General features: G+C 57.1%; 1 protein-coding gene across 2 annotated transcripts in view; it reads left to right on the top strand.

Annotated features, from left to right (window-relative positions):
• Nucleotides 1-23,246, top strand: part of CAMTA1 (calmodulin binding transcription activator 1) — an 893,482-nt gene that overhangs the window by 808,999 nt on the left and 61,237 nt on the right. Inside the window, exons 10-11 of one of the 2 annotated variants that reach the window (XM_060141561.1) lie at nt 30-156; nt 5,696-5,830. In XM_060141561.1, coding sequence (XP_059997544.1) covers nt 30-156; nt 5,696-5,830 — 262 coding nt within the window. Of the gene's footprint in view, nt 1-29; nt 157-5,695; nt 5,831-23,246 lie in introns of those variants that run through there. The other variant, XM_060141563.1, reaches the window with a different exon arrangement.

Genomic DNA, 23,246 nt, shown 5'->3' with positions numbered 1-23,246 from the left:
TGCCCCCCGCTGGTCTCTGTTCCCTCCAGGGAGGAGTGAAGGTTCTCATCACAGGCCCGTGGCAAGAAGCCAGCAATAATTACAGCTGCCTGTTCGACCAGATCTCAGTGCCTGCGTCCTTGATTCAGCCCGGGGTGCTCCGCTGCTACTGCCCAGGTGAGAGGCCGCCTCCCGGCAGAGGCCGCAGGGCCCCAGAGCGCTGGACCCCGAGTCAGCCTGGAGGGGGTGACCTGGAGCAACTTGTGTCATTCCTCTGGGCCTCCGTTTCCTCCACGGTGAAGGAGTGGGTCCCGGATCAGCGATCATGATGGCATCTGTTCTGGACTCATGGCCCCCTTAGCATGATAGATGGGGACACAGGTGAGCTTGGCTGGGTTTTGAAGAGAACCTGATGGAGGACTGCTTAGCCGACCAATGAGCCAGGGTGACACACCCAGGACTGGTCACAGCAGGAAGCTCTAATCACCCTCCACCTGAAGGGTTACAGGAGCTGGTGAGAGCCAGGCGGGCAGAAGGGCCCCAAAAGGAGCCGCGTCTGGGGTCGGGGCCACGATGCCGCCCCCCCACCCCCCGCCCATGCCTCGCACAGCTGAAGCCACACAGAAGTCACGAGGACGAGAGGGCCCAGGCCCTGCAGTCCACGGGGCCAGTCCCCTGCGGCACAGAGCGGGTCAGAGGGGGATGGAGAAGGCCCGGCAGACCGCAGGGGAGGGGGCGACAGACTGAGAGTAACCCACAGAAGCTCCTTTGAGGGGCTGCTGACGCCAGCCACCCATGGCCAGAAGGAGGCACAGGCACATCGGCTCCTTCGGCTCTCAGGCACCGGAGGCCCCGGGGGCCGCCCCCGTGGCTCTGACCTTGTCCCTATCACTCGGGCAGGGTGTAGCTTGGTGTCCCTGCCTGGTCAACTTGCCCTTGGCCTCTGACCATTACCTCCTCCCCACTGGCCTGTTGGCTCCATGAGGACAGGGTCTGTGTCTTTCTTGGTCACCACGTGTCCCCCAGGGCTCGAAAAGTGCCTGGCACGTCCCAAAAAGGGGTGGATGTTCGTGAAGGAATCTGCTCACGTTCTCTGTTCCCCGGGTTGGTGCTGGGAGGACCCCTTGACTGGCCCCTCACACGCATCATTAGTTCCAGGGACGACCCGTCCAGCTGGCCCAGATGATGGACGGAAAGGCAGACGAGGAGGCGGGCGGGGAGGGCGGAGGGTCCCACTCCGTGTTATTTGCAGCCGACAAAAAGGAGAGAGACAGAGAGAGAGAGAGAGAACGCTCCCTGTGGAGGACCAGGGGTGGGGAAGAGAAGTGGGGCCGGGGGGTCCCCAGGGCAGGAGTAGAGCTGGCCCGTGCCAGGGGCCTGGTTCACCTGGGGCGGTCCAGCTTGAACCTCTGGCCGCTGGAGCTGTCTGCCTTACCCAGCACCATCACCCTAGCCTGGGGCTCCCGAGCTGACATGGAACATCCTTCTCTCTCTCCCTCTCTCTCTCTCTCTCTCTCTCTCTCTCTCTCTCTCTCTCTCTCTCTCTCTCTCTCTCTCTCTCCATCTCCCCACGCAGCCCACCGGAGCAGAATGCCGCTGCTCCAGGGCTGGGCTCACGTACTCAGCTTCCGCTTGAATGCAGCGGTCTCTGCACCGCAGACATCCCAGGGAGCCAGGGCTGGTGCCTGTGGTGGCCTCCTCTGCTGGCCCTGCCCCCGCCAGCGGGCTGGCTGGCTCGCACTCATCTCCCCCTGCTCCCAGGCTCCCAGCAGCCCTCCTGGGGCTGGAGCGCAGCCATCCTGACGCCAGCCAGGCCGGGTCAGCCTATCACAGCTCGGGGCCGCGTGTGGCTCATGCAGCCCCCCACCTCCACTGGGGAGGTAGGGGGAGGGGCAGCGTGTTCTTAACTATCCACTTATCACCTGCTGCTGGAAAGGGACTGGTCCAGCCTATAAATAGATGCCGCTTCCTGTACCTGGTTCTTGCCTGGCTGAAGACCCAGACCTCGCCTGTCCTGAGTTAGCCGACCCCTCCAAAAAAATAAAAAAAGATTGGCCTTTGCATACCGGCTGGATGGCGTCCCAGGCCAGGACCTGGCAAATCCTGGGTGCACCTCCCAGATCAGCCAGTTACCGTCGGGTGACGTGAGCCCGGAGGTTGACTTCTCTCAGTCCCCATTTCTACATCTGTAGAAACCACCGGCCAGATGGGCAAGGGGCTGAGATGAGGGTCCAGGAAGCTCCTGGCTTACATGCTCAATTCATGGAGCTGCTCATGAGGGAGGCCTTGCTGTTTCAGTCCTGGTTGCGGGGAGGGGAGCTGGGAGAGGGGTCCAGGGCTGTTTAGGTATCAGCAGGCAGTTCTCCTGGTCCCAGAGCTGGCAGGAGAGTCTGCCCAGGTCACTATGCCTCCTAGTGGTTTAGGCTCCCCTAACATCTTGCATCTTGGACCCAGAGAGGCTCAGGCAGCCTGTGGGCTGGGGGCCCCGCCCTGTTCCACCCCTAACCACAAAGAAGGGGCGTCCTTTTTGGACATCCTTGTTTTGAGGCCCAAACTAAAACATGTCACTCAGTAAGAGAGAACTGGGTGCTCCATGCATTCGTTCATTTCTTCATTCGTCAAGTAGTTTGCCAGGCACTGGTAGGCGCCTGGAGTGGACCCAGCCCCTAACTCTAACCTTGACCGCGAGGAGCTCTCAGTCCAGGAAGGAGCTGGTCATGCACCCTGGGGGACAATGCTGGCTGCTCAGGGACCTCTTCCCTGGGTCTCCCAAAGCCTTGGGGAACCTGGAGCTGATCTTAAAGAAGGACACTTGAAACCAGAACCAAACTGGCCTCACCTAAAAGAAGGGCTCAGAGGCCTGGGAGCACAAGCCAGGTCACCTGAGGAGCTAGAATGACACGGGAAGAGGGGGCACAGGGGGTGCAAATGGCCCCTGCCCACCGGCCTCGTGCACATGCCCAGGCAAAACAGCTGGGGAGACTAGACCCTGACCAAGAACATGGTTCTGGGCGGCTCCCCCTCCATCACTGGCCGCAGAAGACACACAGGCATGGAAACTGCCTCTTGCAAGATTCCAGTAGTGTTCCAAGGTCAGGAGGGAGAAAACCCATTCAAGCCAGTGAGCTCTGGTGAAGCAGTGGTGAAGGAGGACTTGGGATTTAGGAAAGGCAACCTGGTCCTTGGAGAAGATGGAGGAAGCCCCCCAACAAAAAGACTTTGTTTGGGGGCTTCTGGACAGCCTCACGCTGGGTCCCTTGGAGTCACCAAAGGCAAAAGATGAAATTCAAAATGAGATGAGCAAGTGCACTGCGTTCACTCGACAAACAGGTATTGAGGGGCCATAACAGGCCAGGCACTGACCTTGGCCCTGGGCATAAAGAGGTGATCAGGACACACTGGCTCCCAGCTCTCACAGAGCTTACATTCTACTGTAGGAGATGAAAAAACAAACAAGGAAACAAAGAAATAACCAAGATCACTGGAGAAAACACTAGAATATGGTCATGTGATAAGGTAACTTGGGAAAAGGGACGTTCCTTTGGACAGATCCTCTCACAGGCTGGGACATTAGGCTGCAACCTGAATGATGAGATGGAGCTGGTCATGGGAAGCATGGGAGGAAAACATCCGGCAGAGGGCAAAGGAAGTGCAAAGGCCCTGAGGCAGGAACAGGTTTGGTAAGTTGAAGAAATAGAAAGGTGGGGTGAGTTGGAGGTGGCTAGGTTGGAGAAGATAGCAGAGAACAAATCATGTCCATCCTTCTAAGTCATAAGAAGGAGTCTGATTAGGTTGTACTTGCAACGGAAGCCATTAGTCTTAAGTGGGGAGTGGCTTGATGTAAATTATGTCTTTCAAAGATGAATCTGGGTGTGTGGGAGAATGGATTGTAGGAGGGAAGAAAGGAGCAGGGAAACCATAGGAAGCGGCAGAGGGGTAATCTTTCCCGATTTAAGGAGGAAGGCTCCCTTGGGCAACACACTCCCACTTATTTCCTGTGGAGGCTTTGGAGTGTGCCCCCCACCCTAACACCATCCCAGCAGAACAGGTAGGTCTCAGGTGTGCTGAGGGTGCCCTGGGCAGGACGCTAATGCAGGAGTCCAGGCATCTAGGCAAGACATGATGGCAGCTTGGGTACCGTGGTGGCCATCAGGATGGAGAGAAGTAAATGGACCCAGGGCTTGCTGATGGACTCAATGCGGGGGAGGGAAAGTGAGTCCAGGAAATGTCCTGGGTGACAGGCCCGCATGCGCCGGGCTGCTGGGCTGGGACCCAGGAGGCTATGACAGGTCCTCTTCGCTCTGTCTCTCTGGGGAAGGACGGGATGCCTTGGGATCTGCCACCGTTCCGGCGTCACAGCAGGTTGTACACATGCCAGGAGATGGTGGAAGATGCGCGGCAGGTGAGGAGGACCCTCCAGATGGAATGTCTGGTACAGAGAAGGCTTGAGCTCCCCGGGGGCCAGCGAGAGGCAGCAGACTTGCCCCGAAGAGCAGAGCTGAGTGGGCTCCGATGGGGCGTTCGCTGACGCCCTACACTCCTATTGGTAAACGAGGCAAATCTCCAGGGAAGACGAGTAACCACGAGCTTGGAGTTCTGCCTGGGGACGCCATCAGAGCCTAGGGAGGTCTGGACTTGGCTGGGGCCCCCTGCCCAGAGAGGCGCGGCGGGATCTCCCGTGGTACCCCACCCACCATGGAGCCAGCTTGTGACCTGGAGCCGAGGGACCGCACCAGGGTGGAAAGCACAGGGGAAAAAACACTGGTCATCTTGGGGCAATGACTTCCCGAAGACCTGCTCTGGGGACCATTGCGTAACACATACACCTGGGATGGAGAGAGGCCACACCTCAACGAGTTGGTTTTCCTGTGGGCAGCGAGGGCTGCATCAGAAGACCTCAGAGGGAAGCCAGGGCTTTACTCTGCCCTGGGGAGCAGCTGACTTGGAGAGCTTCCTCCAGTCTAAGCTTCGGAAAACCAAGAGCCCAAACAGTAACACGATCCCCGGGTGCGTCCTCCCTGGAAATCTGTCCTGGGGAGGCCCTGGGCTCTGGTTCCAGAAAAGCAGGGCAGAGAGCACAGAACCCTGCTGTCTACCAGAGGCTGAGGCCCGGCGGGGCCGAGCAGCCTGTATACACCCACTGGCCCCCAAGACTTCAAAACCAGCCTCACCCCCAGAAATGAAGCAAGTCTCTCTGCCACAGGTAGGCTCTCCTCTTGGGAACAGTGAGAATGTCCCCTGCGTTACTCAACTAATAGCTTTCATTGAGCCCCGTGCCGGGGTCAGAGCAGCTCACGAGGCCCATAAGGGCCTGTCTTCCCGAAGCCTGACATCCAGGCTTCGGGGGGGAGACGCAAGGTTTACGCCAGCCTCCTGCCCAGCACCACTGGGCTCAGAGTAACAGGCACAGACAAAGCTCTGGCCTTCATCGGGGATGCAGAAGAACTTCTGAAAATACAGAAGGCCAGGCTAAGTGAGTCAGGACAAGCTTGCCGGAAAAGGCGAAACAGAGAAATGGCACAAAGGAGTCCAATGCAAATGCTGCACCTAAAGCCCCCCCGCTTCTGACCTTGAGGAGTGAGCAGGCCCAGGCAGGGCTGATCCATGAAGGGCAGTGGGGAGAGGGTCCTCCTGGCCCCTGGGTGGGGACATGAGGCTGGAGTGTGCCCATGCCCCGGCCTCCTCCCTCCCTGACAGCTCTTTCTTTTGCTTTCAGCCCATGACACTGGTCTTGTGACCCTACAAGTTGCCTTCAACAACCAGATCATCTCCAACTCAGTGGTGTTTGAGTACAAAGCTCGGGCCCTGCCCACACTCCCGTCCTCCCAGCACGATTGGCTGTCACTGGACGGTAAGAACAGCGCTCGGGTCACCTCGCCAGGCCCCAAGGGAGAGGGACACTTGGGAACCCTGTGTGCAAGGTGTGAAAAAGGAGGAAGCATCCAGGTTTCCTAACTTCTGCTGCTCGGGGTGCAAGTCGCACCTCGAGAGGACCGGCTGGTCCCCACCCTCAATCTCGGTCTTTCCCTGGGACAGAGTGAGTAGGTGAGCTTGGACCCAGGGCTTGCCAGGGTGTCTGAGTGGCCAGACAAGCCCCTGAGCTGCTGAGAGGCCCCTCTCCGGACAGACCTGGGGCAGCAGGGTCCAGGCATCCTCTGCTGCCCCACCCCCAGCCCCAGGGCAGTTTCTAGAAGCAGAGGGAGCTCCTGGAGGCCATCACCAAGCCCTGAGCCTCTCAGAGGCAACAGCAATGGGCGAGGCTGGGGGAAGGCAGCCCAGGTTGGGCTTCTTTCTGATTCCAAGGCCTGGACTTCAAGGCTGTGTGTTGAGTGCTTCTGCCTTTTAGGGACCATGAGGCACACCTTCTCATGGAAGCCCTCTCCGACCCAGCTGAGGGCGGAGGGCCAGGGAGCCCCCGGAGGCTCCAAGGCAGGAGGCAGGACGTGATGGCCAAGGATGCTTCTCTGAGAGCCGCTGGCCTGCTGCACGGGGGTGCCGAGCGGCGGCTGCTCCCCCTGGGGCGCCAGAGGCTCTGTAGAGAAAAGTCGCAGAGGCTGCCCTTCCGGGCCCGGGCATGCCCAGGGGAAGCCCCAGAGCTGGCCTGGGGGGCTGAGCTGATGGTCTGCTCTGGGCACCGAGACAGGATAGAGGGCTGGCTTACACCCGCCTTTAGTATCAGGGCAGCCGCAGAGGTGCCCGTCTGTGGGGTACCTTGCTAGAGACCTTGCCGGCCCGAGGTGTTGGGTCTCAGCTAAGCTGACCCAGGCCCTCTGTGGGGGTCAGTTCCTTAAGCTCCCCTCCCCCATCCACAGCGGCCCTTTGCCTTCTCCCCTCTTAGACCTCCCCTTGCTGCTGGTCGCTGGAGGCTCTCTGGGCTTGGGCACATGCCTTAGGCAGCTTTCCTGGGCCACCCAGTGTGTAAATCTCTGCCTCATCCCAGCCCCGGCCCCAGCAGTGACAGGGGGCCTGGCAGCCACCCTGGCCACTGAAGCCTCTGAGCTGTTCCCAGAGGTGGCTTTGGGTCAGCAGGCGTCTGCACGCTGGCAGTGGCTGCCTGGGAGCGCCAGGCTGGCCTTGGCAGCCACCCTGGCCGGGGCTGAAGCCAGCCGGCGCTGTGACGATGACCTGCAGGATGTAACAGAGAAGGGCAGGGTGACCGGGGGCTCCCGTTCAGGAAATCCGGTTTCAGTTTTGCAGAACAAATGGGAAAGGGAACAGGGAACTCTGCAGAGCCCTGGCTCTCCCTCAGCGACCAGGTCACTTCACCAGGGTGCACTGCAGGATGCAGGGACCAGTCAGTGTCGGACCTGCCGGGAAGATGGAGCCCTTCAGAAAGCCAAGTCTAGCCAGGCAGTGCCTTGCCTCGGAGCACAGGAATCATCAGCCGTCCCCCCCGGAAGCCCAGAGGGCAGGCTGTACCGGGAGGCTGCCGGCAGGAGAGGATGCTGTGAGAGAGATCGTGGGGAGGGGAACCCACCTTCAATGCTTCATGACGAGCACGCCCCTGAGTCCTCGGCCAAGCAGGACACCTGCTTCCCAGCAGCCCCCTCTGCCAGCACTTGGAGCTCTGAGCTCCATAGGCCTCCAGTTGAAATAAGCATCCTCCCAGCCCCTGGCAGAATACACAGGAGAGATGACAGGAGCTGGGGAAGGGACAAGGCAGGGCCACCCCCCTACCGAGAGCAGATGGGGGCCCCGAAGGACCCCATGAATCTCCTTCCCTTTGGGCTTGGCCAGGCGTCCTTTCAATAGTGGGAGGGGAAGGGGGGCCAGGGCAGAGGAACCGTGAGATGCCCACCCTGCCAGGGTGGAAGAGTAAAACTACCGTCTCCTTGCTCTTTTCCATCCCCCCCTCCCCGCCCCAAAATGAGTACAAGTGACTTATCTACCCAAGCAAGGATCATTTTCCCAGCATTTCACCAGCCTGATACATAATAACGGTGGTGGGGGGGGAGCAGAACCGCAGCCTCAGCGCCAGGGTCATAATCCTCCCAGTGCAAAGGGGACAGCTGGGACAGCCCAGAGGGTGGAGGTCCCCCGGGCTCTGGCCAACTCTGTGGCCTGGCAGTGAAGAAGTGTGTCGAAGAAGATGCTGCAGCGACCAGGCTGTCAGAAGCCTTCCTCTCCTCTCCCCTCTCCTCCCGTTCCGCGGCTCCTTCCCTCTGCCCCTCCCGCCCCCAAGGTTACCGGGCAAATTCTCAATTAGAACCGCAGGGACGGGGAGGTGCGCGCGCTGCGGCCAGGGGGAGGGGCGGCGGTGGAACGGGAGGGGGCGAGGGGACAGCAGCGCCGAGCGAACTGGGGCGCGGCGGCCGAGCGGCGCGCGTGCACACACAGGCGCACACACAGACACACACGCGCGGAGGCACACGCGCGCACACGCACGCTTGCACGCCCGGCGCAGCTGCAATGCAGGGGCCCTGCGCGGAGCGCTGGGCAGGTTGCGCCCGCGCCCGCCCCACGGACTGCGGCACGGCTCAGCCCTCCCCAGCCCAGGGGAGAGAACGGGGACGTGCCGCCAGGGCTGCGCGCTCTGGCGCCGGCGGCCGCCTCCCGCTGCGCGCGCTCCTGGCCCGCACCACTCCACCCGCGTCCGTCGCCCTGCTTGCCATCCTGGGGGCGCTCTTTGCTCCTCCCTCCATCCCAGAGGGGGAGAAATGTTTGGGAAGAGATTTCAGCTTTCATTTGTTTAAAAAAATGGATTTGTTTGCCAGACTAAAGGCTGGGTGGGGCACGCGGAATCGAATCCGCGCGCGCAGCAGCAGCCGCGGTGGCGCAGCCTTTGTCCTGGGCGCAGCCTTTGTCTGAGCAGCTTGGTCGGGCGGGAGGCGATCGTCCCCAGGGAGGGTCATGGGCGCAGGGGCCCCGTGTCCCCAAAATCTCAGTTGGACACAGCCATCCAGGCGGAGACAAGCATGGAAACGGGGGAGGAGGGAGAACAGGGAAGAGGGGGCGCTGGCGTCGGCATCTACCCGCTCCAGGCCGACTTAGGGGGGAGCACAGTCCTCTGGGTCTCGGGAGCTGCAGCGCTTCTCCCAAACTTAGGGGACTTGCCCACCCTCCCCAGCCCCTGCACTGTGACCTCTAGAGGACACAGGCCCTACAGGCTGGCAGATTGCGGGCCACAGTACCTGTTTGTCTTATGAAGGATTGAATGCATGAGCGAATAAGTGCCCACAGGACACATCAAGAGAGCTTCATCCAGCCCAGTGTTCAAGAAGGCTTCCAGGAGGAAGTGACTCTTCCACTGAGACCTCCAGCCTGAGCAGGCATCAGCCAGGCTGAGACATGGGAAGGAGGAGTATCCCAGGCAGAGGGAGCGGCAAGGGCCCCAGGCTGGGGAACAGCCGCTTCCTTTAGCCAAGGGGCTCTGGGAACTACCAGCTTCACCATTTCTTCCCCCAGAGGTCCAGATTCAGAACAGATTTCCCCAGGCCTCTTGCATCAGGACCCCAGAGTGGTCCGGGGTGGCTCAGCTGTGCCTTTGGGGCGCAATGGGACCTCTTCCAGGTGAGAGGTAGTCAAGCAGCCAGTTTACCCCGGGACCATTTTCTGAGGGCCTCTGGGAAATGTCCCTTCTGCCTGCCAGGGGTCCTGTGGACACAAACAGCCAGGGCTGTGCTGAGCGAGGGGAGGCTGTGCTGTGTGTTTAGATGGCCTCTCCTGGGCCTGTGTTTGCAAAAAGAATCAACCCAGGCCACCTGACCCTGTGGCTCTGGAGCGAGGGGGTGGGGCGCACATCTGGCCAAGGGCACTAGGACACCTTTAAGAGATCCCTGTCCCTGGAAGAAAGGGGAGTGGACCTTCTGGGTGCCTGGTTCTTTCCTTTAACCAGCTGATGCTCCCCAAGGCCTTGGCCCACCCCTACCCAGCCGGGCCCCTCTCCAAACCGGACTAAGCCGCTTATTCTTAGACTCTATTTTCAACTGCCTCTCGGGCAGCTGAGCCTCCTGCCTGAGTGAGAGGATTGGTGCGATGCACGGATGCGGCTTTCCTGGGCTCAGCCCGTCAGCCACCTGGGCAGGTCTCCTGCCACCCTCGGGTGGGGGAGGGACCATGTAATCTCAGGCAGAGGGAGGGGGCGGGAACTCACATCTCACGGTCCAGGTGCCTGCTTCGGCATATGAAGCCTTGGGGCAGGGCGGACACCCCCACCCCCACCCCCCGCAGCCTGCCCTCCAGCTCACCGGGGCCAGAGGAGGGTATCTGGCAAGCCAGCCTCTGGGGCAGCCTGGCTCCGGGTTAGAGGTGTGGGAAGGTGGGAGCCTTGCCCCCTGTAAGGAGGTGGAGAGAAGGAAAAGCAAGATTTGGCCTCCTGGTTTGGCCTTCTGTGGCCAAGGCTTCTGTGCTAATAGATGGAAGATGTGTAGCTGGGATGGTCCCCAGCTCTGTCCCCTCCCCCCCTCCCAGCTGCCTGTCCCTGGCATGTGGCCATGCTTCTGCCAGCCTCTCCCCGCCCCCCCCCCACCCCCCGGCTGGTTTCTAAAAGCAGCCTCCAACCACCAGGAGTGGAAGACCACACACTGAGCCAGAGGCCAAGGGTGCAGCCCAGGGGCAGCAGGAGGGGCCACTCCAGCTGTGAGAATGGCCCCTGGGAAGCTTCTGGATGTTTCCTCCCTCCAGTGAGGACACTCCAGGGCTTTCAGATGAGTGTACCTTGCTGGCCCCTCCTGGCCTGGCTCCCTCCATCCTGCAGATCCCCCAGCCCGCCTGCCAGTCCCCCCCCACCCCCGAGCCCGTGATGAACTGTCCACATGGGAGAACATCGACAGAGCCAGACAGAAAGTGTATCACTTTTACCAGATAATGTGGGGAGAGGAGCAAATGTTGAGTTGTAATGAATTTTAAATGCCACTGTTTTACTGAAACAAATAACAGTTTGTTTCGTGGGGCAGAATACAAAATTCCGGAGAGTTTGTTAGATCAGACATAGAGCATCAGTGAATGGGCTTGACTTTGGAGAGCGCCTTGAACCACAGGCAAAGTCAGTGCCCCGAGGGCCCACACCCTCCTGCCTCTGGGAGCACTTTGAAGAAGTTTCAGAAGCTTGGACGCAGGGGTCTTCTCTGTAAGTAAGAAGGGGCACTGTGAAGAATCTTCTGACATTCACCTAGAGTGGGGTCTAGGGCACACTCCAGTGTGTTAACTCATGGGTGTCTGGGTATTTCTTTACATAGCAGGGACCTAAGAGATAAGTCGGTAGTGGCAGAAACTGGTTTGAGCCAGTCTTACACTCGGGACGTGAAGCTGAGTGGCAGGAAGGGACTCTGGTCTGAGCTGCAGCTACCCAGTCAAGGCCTCACTCCAAAGCACAGGCTCCCTCTTCATAGTCAGTGTCTCTGTGCTCTGTGGGGTCCACATCTTTACAGATGGGGGTGGGTGTCCTTAGCCCTCCTTAGGCAGAAACCAAGGGGCCTGGTGCTCAGATGTCTCCCGGAGGCGTGATCTCCTGCTGCTTGCGACAGGGGCCACACCAAATGGATCTGGGCGGCAGGGATGGGTCACCTTGGGGCTGGGCCTCACCCGCCTCCTTGCATCAGTGACAAATGGTGCCCTGCAGAGAAACGGCAAGCCCAGCATCTGCAGAGGCCGAGGAGACAGCCCCTGGGTCCTCATCCTGGCTATTGGGGCAGGTCGCAAATTAAAAACCAGTGGGCGAAGACCCAGAGCTCTGGCAGACGTGGCCACTCCTGCGGGGGCAGCTTTTGGCCACTGAGGCGCGAAGGTGGGAGGCTCAGACCCTCCCATGGTCAATATCAACCAAGTTATCCTTGACTGTTGCATGAGTTTCCTGGCAGTTCTAGAGGCTGGAAGTTCTAGCGGCCCTGGTGCTGGCAGGGCCATGCTCTCTCTGAAGGCTCTAAGGGAGAATCCTCTTGCCTCTTCCAGCTTCCAGGGGCCGCTGGCAACCCTTGGCACTCCTTGGCTGGTGGCAACATAACTCCAGCCTCTGCCTCCGTCATCACATGGCATCTTCCTTCTCTGTGTGTCTCTGTGTCTCTGTTTTCTCTTCTTACAAGGACACGGGTCATTGGATTGGGGCCCCACACAATCCAATGAATTCATCTTAAACTAGTTACATCTGTAATTAACTAATTACCAAGACCCTATTTCCAAATAAGGTCACGTTCTGAGGCAGAGCGAGAAGAGAGAGGCCCCGGAGAGCGCAGGCTACGTGAACGTGAACGTTAACAGAACATTCCAGAAGGAGGAGCTGGCGATGGAGACTGAGAAGGAACAGTGGGAGTAGTCGGAGGGACACAGAAGAGGGTGGGGTCTCAGAGCCTAGGGTCAGAGGGCTTCACAAGGGGAGGAGGTGGTCCCTGGGGTCCGAGGGGCTGGAAATCATCCGGTGGATTAAAGACCCGGCAGGCCCTGGGATGCTGTCTCCAGGCCCCTCCCTTCTCCCTCTGCCCACTCTCCGTGAGGGCTTAGCCCCACCCAGGACGCTCTTTACCGTCTGTAAAGGTGCACTGATAGGTCCACCTTTGTGCCTCTTCTCAGATCCAGAACCTTCCATCTAGCTGCCCCAGGACGTCGCTGCTCCGGTTTTCTTGGGCAAGTCAGCGTGTCCCAAATGTTACTCACATCGTTCTTATTGCCATGCGCCCCCTCCTGATCCTATACCTCCTACAGCCTCGGCGGAAAGTCCACCCCAGAAAACCCAGAGTCATTCCTGAGACCCCCTGCTCACGCCCAGCCCCCCAAACCCGTCACCATCCTAGTGGCCTTCTCTCCATCCCCTCTGCCACCACCTTGACTCGGCCCCAAATGTCCTTGCGCATCCCACTCCTGCTCCTGGCCTCTACTCTTGCCTCCTTCCACGAGGGTCGTCCCTTCTTGCATCACCAGGTACCGCTCTGACGCCAGGGGACCTTCGTTCCCGTGGAGTTTACATTCTAGAGGCTGGAGAAAGATAACAAACACATCACAGAGGAAATATCGGGGCACTTACCATGGGCAGCCTGGTAGAGGGGGGCCAGGGTGGCTGCTTGAGGTCGGCGGCCGGCGGAGGGCTCTCTGGGGAGGCGCGATGTCAGAAAGGACGCACACGCGAAGATCCTGGGAAGGACGTTCCAGGCCGAGGGAATCGCAGAACAGAGTTCCCTGCGAGACCCGGAGCTTGGCGTGTAGGGGCCGCACGGTGAGCAGGCTAAGGGGAGGTGCAGCAGAATGAGAAGGGGCCGGGCCCCCGGGGGCCCCTCAGCCAGGGCAGGGGGCTGGGACTTGATCCCGAGGACAGCGGGAGGGTTATAAGCCAGTGAGGTGACACGCTCCGCCCCCGCCCCGGCTGCCGTCTGGAACATGAACTGTGTCTCTACTCAGAGGGCTACCACCCCGGGCGCTCTTGCATCAGTGCGGCCAAGAGATGAGAGCGGCTCCGACAAGGCCGGTGATGACGAATCCCAAGAGACACAGTCTGGGGGCTTCTTGGGGGTAGAGTCAGGGGCCCTGCTGATGATTTGAACACGGAGGATAAGCAAGAGAAAGATGGGTAGTGCCTAGATTTGGGGCTTAAACAATGGTGGGGGACACGGGACCATTTCCTGAGATGAAGGACTTTGAAGAAGGTGGGAGAGAGGGAATCTCAGGTGGGTTTTGTTCATATTCTGGTTCACAGCCTATTAGAGTTGCCAAGGGTACAGTTGGGTTTGAAAGTCTGCAGGCCAAGGGGGGGCCCAGAAAGGAGATAAAATTTAGATGTCATCAGCTCAGCAATGGAATTTAAAGCCGTGGGTCTAGAGGCAGTTGCTCCTGAAAGAGGGTGGATAAAGGAGAGGAGAGGGCACAGGGTCAAGCATGGGCTCCCCCAGCATTTAAATGTCAAACGGAAAAGTTGCTGGCAAAGGAGAAGAAGCATCGAGCGAGAGGAGGAAGATGGAGAGGATGTGACCGCCGGGAGGCCAGAAGAGGGTGTTTCAAGAAAAAGGAGGTGGCAGCCGTGTTAATACCAGGAGAAGGGGAGCAGAGCATCCCAGGCAGAGGAAACCGCATGTAGGAAGACCCCACGGCAGGAGGGAGCTCCGTGAATTTAAAGAACCCAGAGAATTGGCCGAAAACTCTGGTAGCCTGTCTCTGAGCTCACATCCCTGACTCTCCCCAGGCTGGGACAGGAAAGACCTGGCCCAGGAGATCTTGTGCCTCCACCCCTCTTCGTGCAGCCAGAGAAAAAGCCCCGGGCCCTGCCCTTCCTGCCTTACCCTCTGCTGTTGGCCCAGAAAACCATCCCACAGGTGTGCGGGCCCCAGAGAGGCAGCTTCGCTGGCCCCAGGCTCAGGGAGACGTCTATCCACATCTGCTCTGAGTCCCAGGGACATACTCCCTCCCAGTTGCTCCCCACTGGGGTGCAGGGACTGGTGCCAAGTCCCAAAGCAGGAACAAACTGTGACCCGCCCAACGGTGTGTGGATGTCAGACCCAGTGGAGACGGCTCTCAGACCCCGACCACCGGTTGTGGCTGGAATGCGGGAATCCTGCAGATGGACCCAACGGCTGCATGGCCAGTTCAGGCCAGCGATTTGAAGGCTTCCTTAGCCTTTCCTAGGATCTGGCCCCAGAATGCACCTCCCTGGAAAATAATGGATATGCTGATCTGTTGACCCAGCAGTGGGAGCAATTGTCCTGAGACGGGGAGACCCAGGACATCGCCCGTGAGCAAGGAGAAGGGGCCATGGGTGGAGCGGGGGCTGGTGTGGCCTCCAGAAGGAAACGGGGTCCTGGCGGTCCTGGAGCTGGATGAGAGGAGATTCCCACCTCCCCTACCAACGATCCAGATCCCAGCCTCTGGGTGGGGCGAGCACAAGCCCCCTCCTTTTAAAAACTCCCCAAAATACACGTGTTTCTGATCCTTTCCAAGCAGCCCAGCGACTGACCTTGTCTCCCGCCTCTGTGACAACGAGACATTCACAAGAGCCTGATAGGCTGAAGACCAGCTCCCTCCACTGCTGACTTGTTCTACTTGTGAACTTAAAGTCCTTTGCTTGAGGAAAAAAAAGTGACAGGCAGGTATGTGTCAGATGTTCCATACTTAATAATGGGTGACACTTAAAAAAATCCGTGGCAGAGTGGAAATAATTGATACATCAGAAACAGACTTAGAATGTTCGAGAATTAGAACTTGGAAGAAATGGTTGTCACATTGTCCAACCTCCTTATCCCTCTGGAAGGAATCTGGGCCCCCAGAAGAGCGGCCACTTGCCCCAAACCACTGCCGAATCAGGACAGAAGCCCTCCCGACTCAAGATCAGCGTGTGCCCTGCACCCTCCACCCACTTCCCCTTCTCCACCCCACAGCCAGACTCACAGACTCCGGAAGCCGGGACACAGGGCAGGTGAGAAACCAGCTGGCCGACATCAGCAGATGGAGAGGTCCCCCGAGTGTCCTTTCTCCTGCCCAGGTCCGAGATGGGCCCTCACCCCATTTGGTGACACCCACTTTTAGAAGAGCTGCTGACGCCTTGGGTCGCCTCAGCGACACCAAAGCTGCATCCCTTGGTCTTGAGACACGAGGGAGAGCTGGCAGACCTGTTGGCACAGAGCTGTCCACCCAGGGGTCACAGCAACTGACATCTACGTGCCACCACCTGCCAGGCCCTATCCACGAAGCGTTTACGCATATCGATTCACTCCAACTTCCCAACTACCTACGAGGTCCCCCATCCTACAGGTGAGGACGCAGACACACAGGGAGCAGGTGATGCCGAGAGGATCATACACAGCGGTCTGACCCCATCCACCGGCTCCTGACCTCCACACAACGAGAGCCTTCCTCTGCGCCTGTTCTCCCTACTATAGTTATGCTGCGTCCGATGGGGGCCTCCAGAGCTAGAAACATCCTTCATCCCTGCTTCTCCCTTCCCCACAACCCTCTTCCCCCAAGGCAAGCAGTTTGCAAAGTAGGACTTTTAAAAACCCCCCAGGGCTTCCTCCTCCCACCTTCCGGGGTCCTCTACCATTTTTCTATCTCAGGCCTTTAGCATCACACACCCGGGCTTGGCGCCTCCCCGTTGGCCTTCCTGCCGCCACATTCTTTCCCTCCCCATCCATGCTGTGTATCCCTGATGCTTTTGGAAAGGATTGACGGGAACCCGCTGTGTGCCAGGCGCTGTGCAAGGTGCGGTCCCCTGGGAGAGACAGGCCCCAAAATTGGTGATTGTAACCCAGTGCAGCACGATGAGTTAGAAATGGAGGCGGGGCTGCCAGCGGCACCTGTTGGGAGGGGCGTGGTCATCTGGGAAGGTCAGAATCAACTCTGACTGCAGCACGGAATCCAAGACCCTTTCTAAGCTGCCCTCAGCCTGTCTTTCTCGGCTTACCTTCAGCCGTCATCTCCTCTCCCCCTGCACAAGGCTCTCCCCTCCTCTCCACCAAAATACCCGATTTCCCCAAACATCCTGTAGTGTTTCTCACCTCGAGGCCTTCACACATGCCATTCCCTCTGGTCTCTCAGGTTATTTTTCCTGGGGCTGCTCTAGAGAACTCCTGCTCTGCTGAAAATTTCTACTGTAAGGCCCTTCCCCTCTAAAAGCTGACTTCCCCCCTCATCCCACTGCCGCCCACACAGGATGCCTTCTTTTTATTTGGCTTTCCCATTACACTTTGTAAATTCCTCCCTTAGCAATTCTCTCTTTGTAATCATTTATTCCCTAACTGGTACCGGAGCCCCCAGTAGGTGCCAAGCCCTGGGCCAGTGCTGAGATTAGAACAAAGGAATGAATGAAAAAGAGCAGATGAGGTTCCTGTGCTCACCCAGCTTACCATCTAGCAGAGGGAAAAATCAGACCTGAACGCCAAACCTTTGCACAAATAAGTGTGTGGGGAGCTTGTGATGGAGGGTTAAGAGGAGGTCTGGGAGGGATTTCTTGAAGAAGTGGCCCCTGAGCTGAGATCTGAGGCAGGAGCAGAAGTTAACTCCATGGAGAGTGGAGGGAACAGCATGGGGAACAGCGTGCACGGACAGCCCTGTGGTGGGAGGAGCCTCATGGATATAAGGGAGCATGTGAAGGCTGGGGAGGTGGAGAGGGGCTGGGGATCAGACCAACATCCTTCATCCCTGCTTCTCCCTTCCCCACAACCCTCTTCCCCCAAGGCAAGCAGTTTGCAAAGTAGGACTTTTAAAAACCCCCCAGGGCTTCCTCCTCCCACCTTCCTCCTCCCACCAGCCTCCCACCAGCCAGGCTGAGGCGTGCTGGCTTTATCCCCAAGGAGAGGGAAGCCGTGGAAGATTTGAGAGGCATGGACGTGACCAAGTTTGCATTTCAGGAAGTGCTCTTGGCTGCTGCGTGGAGGATGGATTGAAGGAGAGCCAGAGCTGGCGAGGGTAGACCAGTGAATCCTCCAGGCTAGAGATGCTGCTGGACTTGGCGGTTCTGGGAAAAGGGGACCATCAAGAGAGATTCAGGAGGTAGCATCAGTAAGACTTGTAGATGGGTTAGGCACAGGCGCTCCGTGTCGTGCACCCTGGAGGAGGACTGGTCACGAGTTGGGCTAGTTTGAAGGGCCTTTGGGGCATCCATGGGAAAAGTCAACAACAGCAAGTGAGTGGACTTAGGCTCCAGAGCTCAGAGAAGCATGTGGGCAGGAGAGAGACATCTGTGACATGACTGCATGGAGGTGGCATGGGAAGAAATGGGTCAAGGGGTGTGGATGAAATTGGCAAAGGTGAGAATATAGCTGAGTTCTGAGGCCAAGGACTTTTGTCTTAGTTATAATCATGTCCTAAGAGGCCAGGAACACAGTAGATGCTCAATAAATATTTCTTCAAGGGATAGACGGACAGACGGATGGATGGATGGATGGATGGATGGATGGACGGATGGATGGACGGACAGTGGTGTCTTTGTGACACTGCTGACTGACTCCAGCTTTAGGCTACAGGATCCCTGATGTCAGAAGCAGCTGGGGAGGGTGTCCAGAACTGACCAGGCACCATCAACCCCTTTCTGGTTTCCCTGTCACTGGACAAGCTTCAGGCAAATAACCCAAGGCAAGAATGCAGAAGCTTGACCTTTCTTAAAAATGTGCCCTTGAGGCTGCCTTCAGAGCTTTTAAGGGGCAGAGAATTCACTACTCAGCTCCCTGGATTTGGAAAAGGAAGAGAAAAAGCAAGTCTCCTCCCTGAGCTGCTCAGACCCATCTCCCCTCTGGACCAGGTCCTTGGCAAGTCCCTGCATGGTGTGTCACCATCCTGGGGGCTGGAGGAGGGCGTCATCCGACCCTCTGTGATTCCCTCATTGTCTGACCCAGCTCTACCTTAGCCTGGTGAATGAATGAATGAGTCGGTAGGTGGGTAGCTGAGTCAGGAGCCATGAAACCTGCCGGTCCACACCCACCTCCATGGAATTCACTGCACCAGAGTGCTCTGGTATGACAGTGACAGCCACTCCAGCCAGGCTCCACGCCAACAGCTTCACGTTCATGACCCTCAGCCAGGTCACAAACCACAATGGAAGAAACAGCTTTGGCAGAAGGCAGCCTGTACACCTGCCCATCAGTAACTGGTACCTGCTGAGTCCCAGGCATCTGAGGGGCACTCTCCTGGGTTCAGGGCTTTACGGGTCAACTGGGCGTGCCCCTACCTCCAGGAGTGCACGGCCCAGGACATGAGGCAAGCCGGACAGCACAGTTGGTGTGATGAGTGCCCCATAGTGGCAGGTTCTGAGTGTTAGGGGAGCACATGAGAGAGGCAGGGAGTCCCTCTGTGCTCCCATCAGGAAGAGGATGCACTTGACAGGCGTTAACTCTGTATGAAAACTATGTTTGTTCGGAGGAACGCTCTCCTTATGTAGAAAGAATGTGCAAAGAGTCAACCAACTCACAATCCATGCACGGTTTCCATCATTCATGGAAAGGACTCATAGAGGCCATGAAAGCCGTTATACTCCCAGTTACAGTTTATTACATCAAAGGGATTCAGATGGAAACCAGCCAAGGGAAGAAGCGTGTCCGGCAGGTCCAGGAGGGCACCAAACACCCACCTTCCACTGTCTTCTCCCGTGGCCTGTGGTCAGCATCAATGTCCCTGCATCAATGTGTGACAATGCTCACGGAAAACCACCAGTCAGGGAAGCTCACCTGAGCCTCGGTGTCCAGAGTTCTTCTTGGGGCTCCACCGCGGAGGCGTGAGGGATTGCCCTCACGGCTGATCTCGGTCTCCGGTCTCTCCCGAGTTGGCTGAAACTGTGTGACCGAAAGTCCTTCCCTAAACCACATAGTTGATCCTTCTAGAGTGGCCAGCCCCTCCCCTACAACTCTCCACTGTAACCAGCTCCTACCTTAAATCAGACTGTAGGACTCTCCAGTGACTCAGGCAAACTAAGCCACACCCTCCGGCAGGACATTCCAAGGGCTTAGAGATCACCTCCCCGGAAGGCAAGGACGAAAGCCAGACCTCTCTTTGGTCAAGGTTAAAGTCTCTACTGTGCAGAATTGCACCTCCCCTCCTCTGCCCCCACCAGCCTGTCTCCCCTGCTCCTCAACCAGCACACCAATTTCTTTTTGCTGTTCTCGCCTCAAGAGGAAACGCTGAGTGTCTGACATGGTTTTTGCTGTTGTTGTTGCTGTTGTTTTCAAAGTGTCGCCCCTACGCGGATACTGTGTAGCGCTCAGCAATTCTTTGGGGCTCAAGAACACATTTTATTATGAAACATGGTTTGGGCAACTACTTTGTCTTCTGCAGAGAATACTGTGCAAAGCTCAAGGTTTCCTGGGCAGAGATGTGAAATTCACTACATTACAGACCCATCCACTTAAATGTGAAGTCAAATGAGAAATTTTAAGAGCCTTTGACAGCTAAGGTTATTATTCTCACGTATGATCTCGATTACCTCTTTAAATTACTCACCTGTGCCCCGGCCTGTGATGCTCTGCAAATGAACGTGCATCCGTCTCCATCTGCAGACAGCACCCCTGGCTCCGGCAGTGTTCTTTCCTCACTAAAGTGTTCTCCTGTTGGCTCCATTTGGAGCTGCCGCTCAGCCTTCTCCCTCCCCCAACCCCCTGGAGGAAGCCCCTCCTCCAACTGTGCTCCTCTTTTTTCCTCCAGCACCGATGGGAATGGATCTGACCTCGCAAATGGTAACCAGCTGGGTGCACACGGGAATCTCAGAGCCGGGGTGGGGTCCTGGGCAAAGAGCATTCCTGCTCAATAATTCACCTTTAAGAGAAAGAGAAAACCTAGATGCAGCATTCGGCCATCTTCTAAGATGTTAACAATTCAGTGTGATTCTCAGACATGAAAAATGCATCAATGCTCTAAGTTTATAAGGTCAGTGATGTTTATTATGACATCAGAAGGCCTGGCCTGGGCCCCCACCCCCGGAACAGCTAAAGCCAGGGGAAGCGCTAGTGTGTAACTCCGAGCAGGGCCCGCCCAGAAGTCCTGCAGATGTGGCCCTACGAGGTCCGACTTGATGCATTTGAAGCCTCCAGTGCCCTGGCACTTGGAGACGGCTGATGCATTTATCACGAGTCTTTCTGCCCGTTCCTGGAAAAGCAGCAGGAGAAAAAGCAAGCTCTGAGCAGAGAGCAGTCATGCAGCAGGAAGTGTGAACCTCCAGGCCCCCTGATTGCACTTACAGACATCATTCCTCCCCCAGCATTCTCGGTTTTGATTCCCAGAAGAAAGTGAGCGGGGGCTCATTTTATATTTGCTGAAAGGCCCTGGCATTGTTTTAAGTTACTTGAAAGTGAGTTAAAGCTGGGAGGATCCTTGGGTGGGGTGGCATTTCGTGTGACAGCATCCCAGGGGATTTCACTTTGATGCGGATGGTGCTTCCCAGGCAGCAGGGCCAAGCCAGGGACTGACCCGGCTTCAGTGGTCCGGAAGCCCGTGAGCTGCAGACCTGCGTGGGGATGTGGCTGCACTGCGAGGGGCCACAGCGGATACCAGGGTGTCGGAGACCAGCTGGGGATGGGGGTACACGTGTGTGTGTAACACATCTGTGCTTTTCCCTGGCCACTCTTTTGTTTTTCTCAGTAACGGTGTTGAGCACCTAAGGTGTCTAAAACTCCCCCTGAGCTCAACCTGTCAGCTCTGCTTCTCTGAGGCATGTGAGATGGTTGTAGCCTAAGGTGCGCTGGCCTCTAATTGCGCCTTCCCTTTTGATTGCTTTTTCTTTGTTTCGGTAACAGAGCGGGATTTGACAAGCCCCTCCCCTGGTGACCTTGGTAATGACTGATTATTTGTAGGAAGCTGCTGGTTGCTTCCCTAAAAGGGGAACTTCCCAGCTCTTGTTACCACCAGTGTCTGAGCTTCAGGGTTTGGTCACAGCAACGGTCAGGATGGTGATTTCAAAGTGGTCTTCAGCGTAAATATCCGGTCTTTTGACTGTTGTCACCTTCAGTCGAATATACTCATTTCTCCTTAATCAGGTTCCCAAGTTTAAAAAAAATGAATAATATCTACTTCGTAAGAAAGTATACCACAGAAGCTTTAGTAAGCGCATTCTGAGTGTACCTTTTGAGTAAACACCGCTCTTCTTAACTGTGACTCCTCTGGGCCGTACAAGAGCAGCCCAGTGGGTGCTTGCGATGCTCTCAGACCCCAAAGGCCGAAGCTTCCTGAGATCCTCTCTGGAAGGGTCCGCAGGAGGGTTGGGCCCTGATTTGGCAAGCATGACCTTGAACAGGGAGCCACAGAGTTCTGCACTTGAAGGTCTATGAGCCCTCAGCCAGGTAAAGAGATGCATGGCCATGTGGGGAGCTGGGCTTAGAAGACAAAGCTTGTCTTAGCTTGTCTTTGTTACTACCAGGTAACATACCGCAGATGGAACGGCTGAAACAATAGACATTTATTTTCTCACAGTTCTGGAGGCTAGAAGTTCAAGATCAAGGTGTGGGCAGGTTTGGTTTCTTTTGAGGCCTGTCTTCTTGTCTTGCAGACAGCCGCCTTCTCGCTGTGTCCTCACATGGCCTTTTCTCTGTGTGCTGTCTCTTTGTGTGTCCCAATATCCTTCTAGTATAAGGACACCAGTCAGATTGGGTTAGGGTCCACCCTAACAGCCTCCTTTTAATCTAATCACTTCTTTTAAGTCCTGATTCCAAATACAGTCGTTCTGAGGTCCTGTGAGTCAGGGCTCCAATCTATGAATTTCTGGGGGTGTAAAAACTCAGCCCATAACAGAGCCATTCTCCAAAAATGAGATGTGCTGCAGGAAGAGGATTTCATCACTGTCATGACGGCTTTGCCAAGCCCCAGACCTGCCCTTTGAGACCCCATGGTGGGCCCACAACTCAGACCCGCCCCCACCCCCCCCCCGCAGGCCAGAGGCCTCATCTGGAGTTCTGCTGGCTTGTGCCTGAGTTTTCCAGCTATCTTGGCCAAGGTGTGGACTAGTCCCCTTGCCCTATTGTTTAGCTGAGACAAGGTGCTGACACCTTTTGGGCACCGGGCTACGAGCTTCACAAATAGTCCTTATGAGGACCTTGGGATGCAGCTACTATTATCATCCCTGTTTTACAGATGAACACACTGAGGTCTAGAGAAGAGAGTCTTTCCAAGGTGTCAGAGCTGGAAACAGTGCCCCAGCCCTTCTGACCCCTGAGCAGAGTGCTCACCACTTGGCTACTCTGCCCTCAAGGGGTTTTAGGCTTCTGCTTCGAATAAAGCCCAGGCACAGACTGGCCTGGCTGGCCCAGCTTAGAGGGTCCCCAGGCCAGACAGGACCCGTCTCCTTGAGTCTGTCTGCGGTGTGCCACCCAGACTCCTGGTACCAAAGGGTGGTGTTGCGTTGACAGGCACAGCCTCAGGAAGAGTGCTGGAGGGAGGAAGAGGCCTCGGCCCTGCCGGCCAAGCTGCCGAGCCTGTCTTTTGGTTAAGGAGGGGCCCTTCACCCCATTGGACTGTCACGGAGGCTGTTTCTTTAGCTGTCACGTGGGGCCAAGCAGAGAAGCAGCTAAGAGCTCCAGCTCAGGAGTGCAGGGGATCGGGGTCTCTGCTGCTCACTAGTGCACAGTCCAGGGCAAATTACTTAACCCCCTGTGCCTCAGTTTCTTCCTCTGTAAAACCATGGTAATAAGAACACCCACCAAGCACAAACTTGGTGTGAGGATGAAAGGAATTAACATGTGTAAAGAATGTAGTCACCCAGCAAATACTATCTTGATGGTGATGATGATGGTGATGATGGTGATGATGATGACGACGGTGGTGATGATGGTGATGATGATGATGACGATGGTGATGATGATGGTGATGATGATGACGACGGTGGTGATGATGGTGACGATGGTGATGATGGTGATGATGATGACGATGGTGGTGATGGT

This window comes from Lagenorhynchus albirostris, chromosome 2 (assembly GCF_949774975.1).
Source record: "Lagenorhynchus albirostris chromosome 2, mLagAlb1.1, whole genome shotgun sequence".
Taxonomy (NCBI): Eukaryota; Metazoa; Chordata; class Mammalia; order Artiodactyla; family Delphinidae; genus Lagenorhynchus; species Lagenorhynchus albirostris.
Note: the sequence above shows the minus strand (reverse complement) of the source record. Positions and strands in the feature narration are given on the sequence as shown.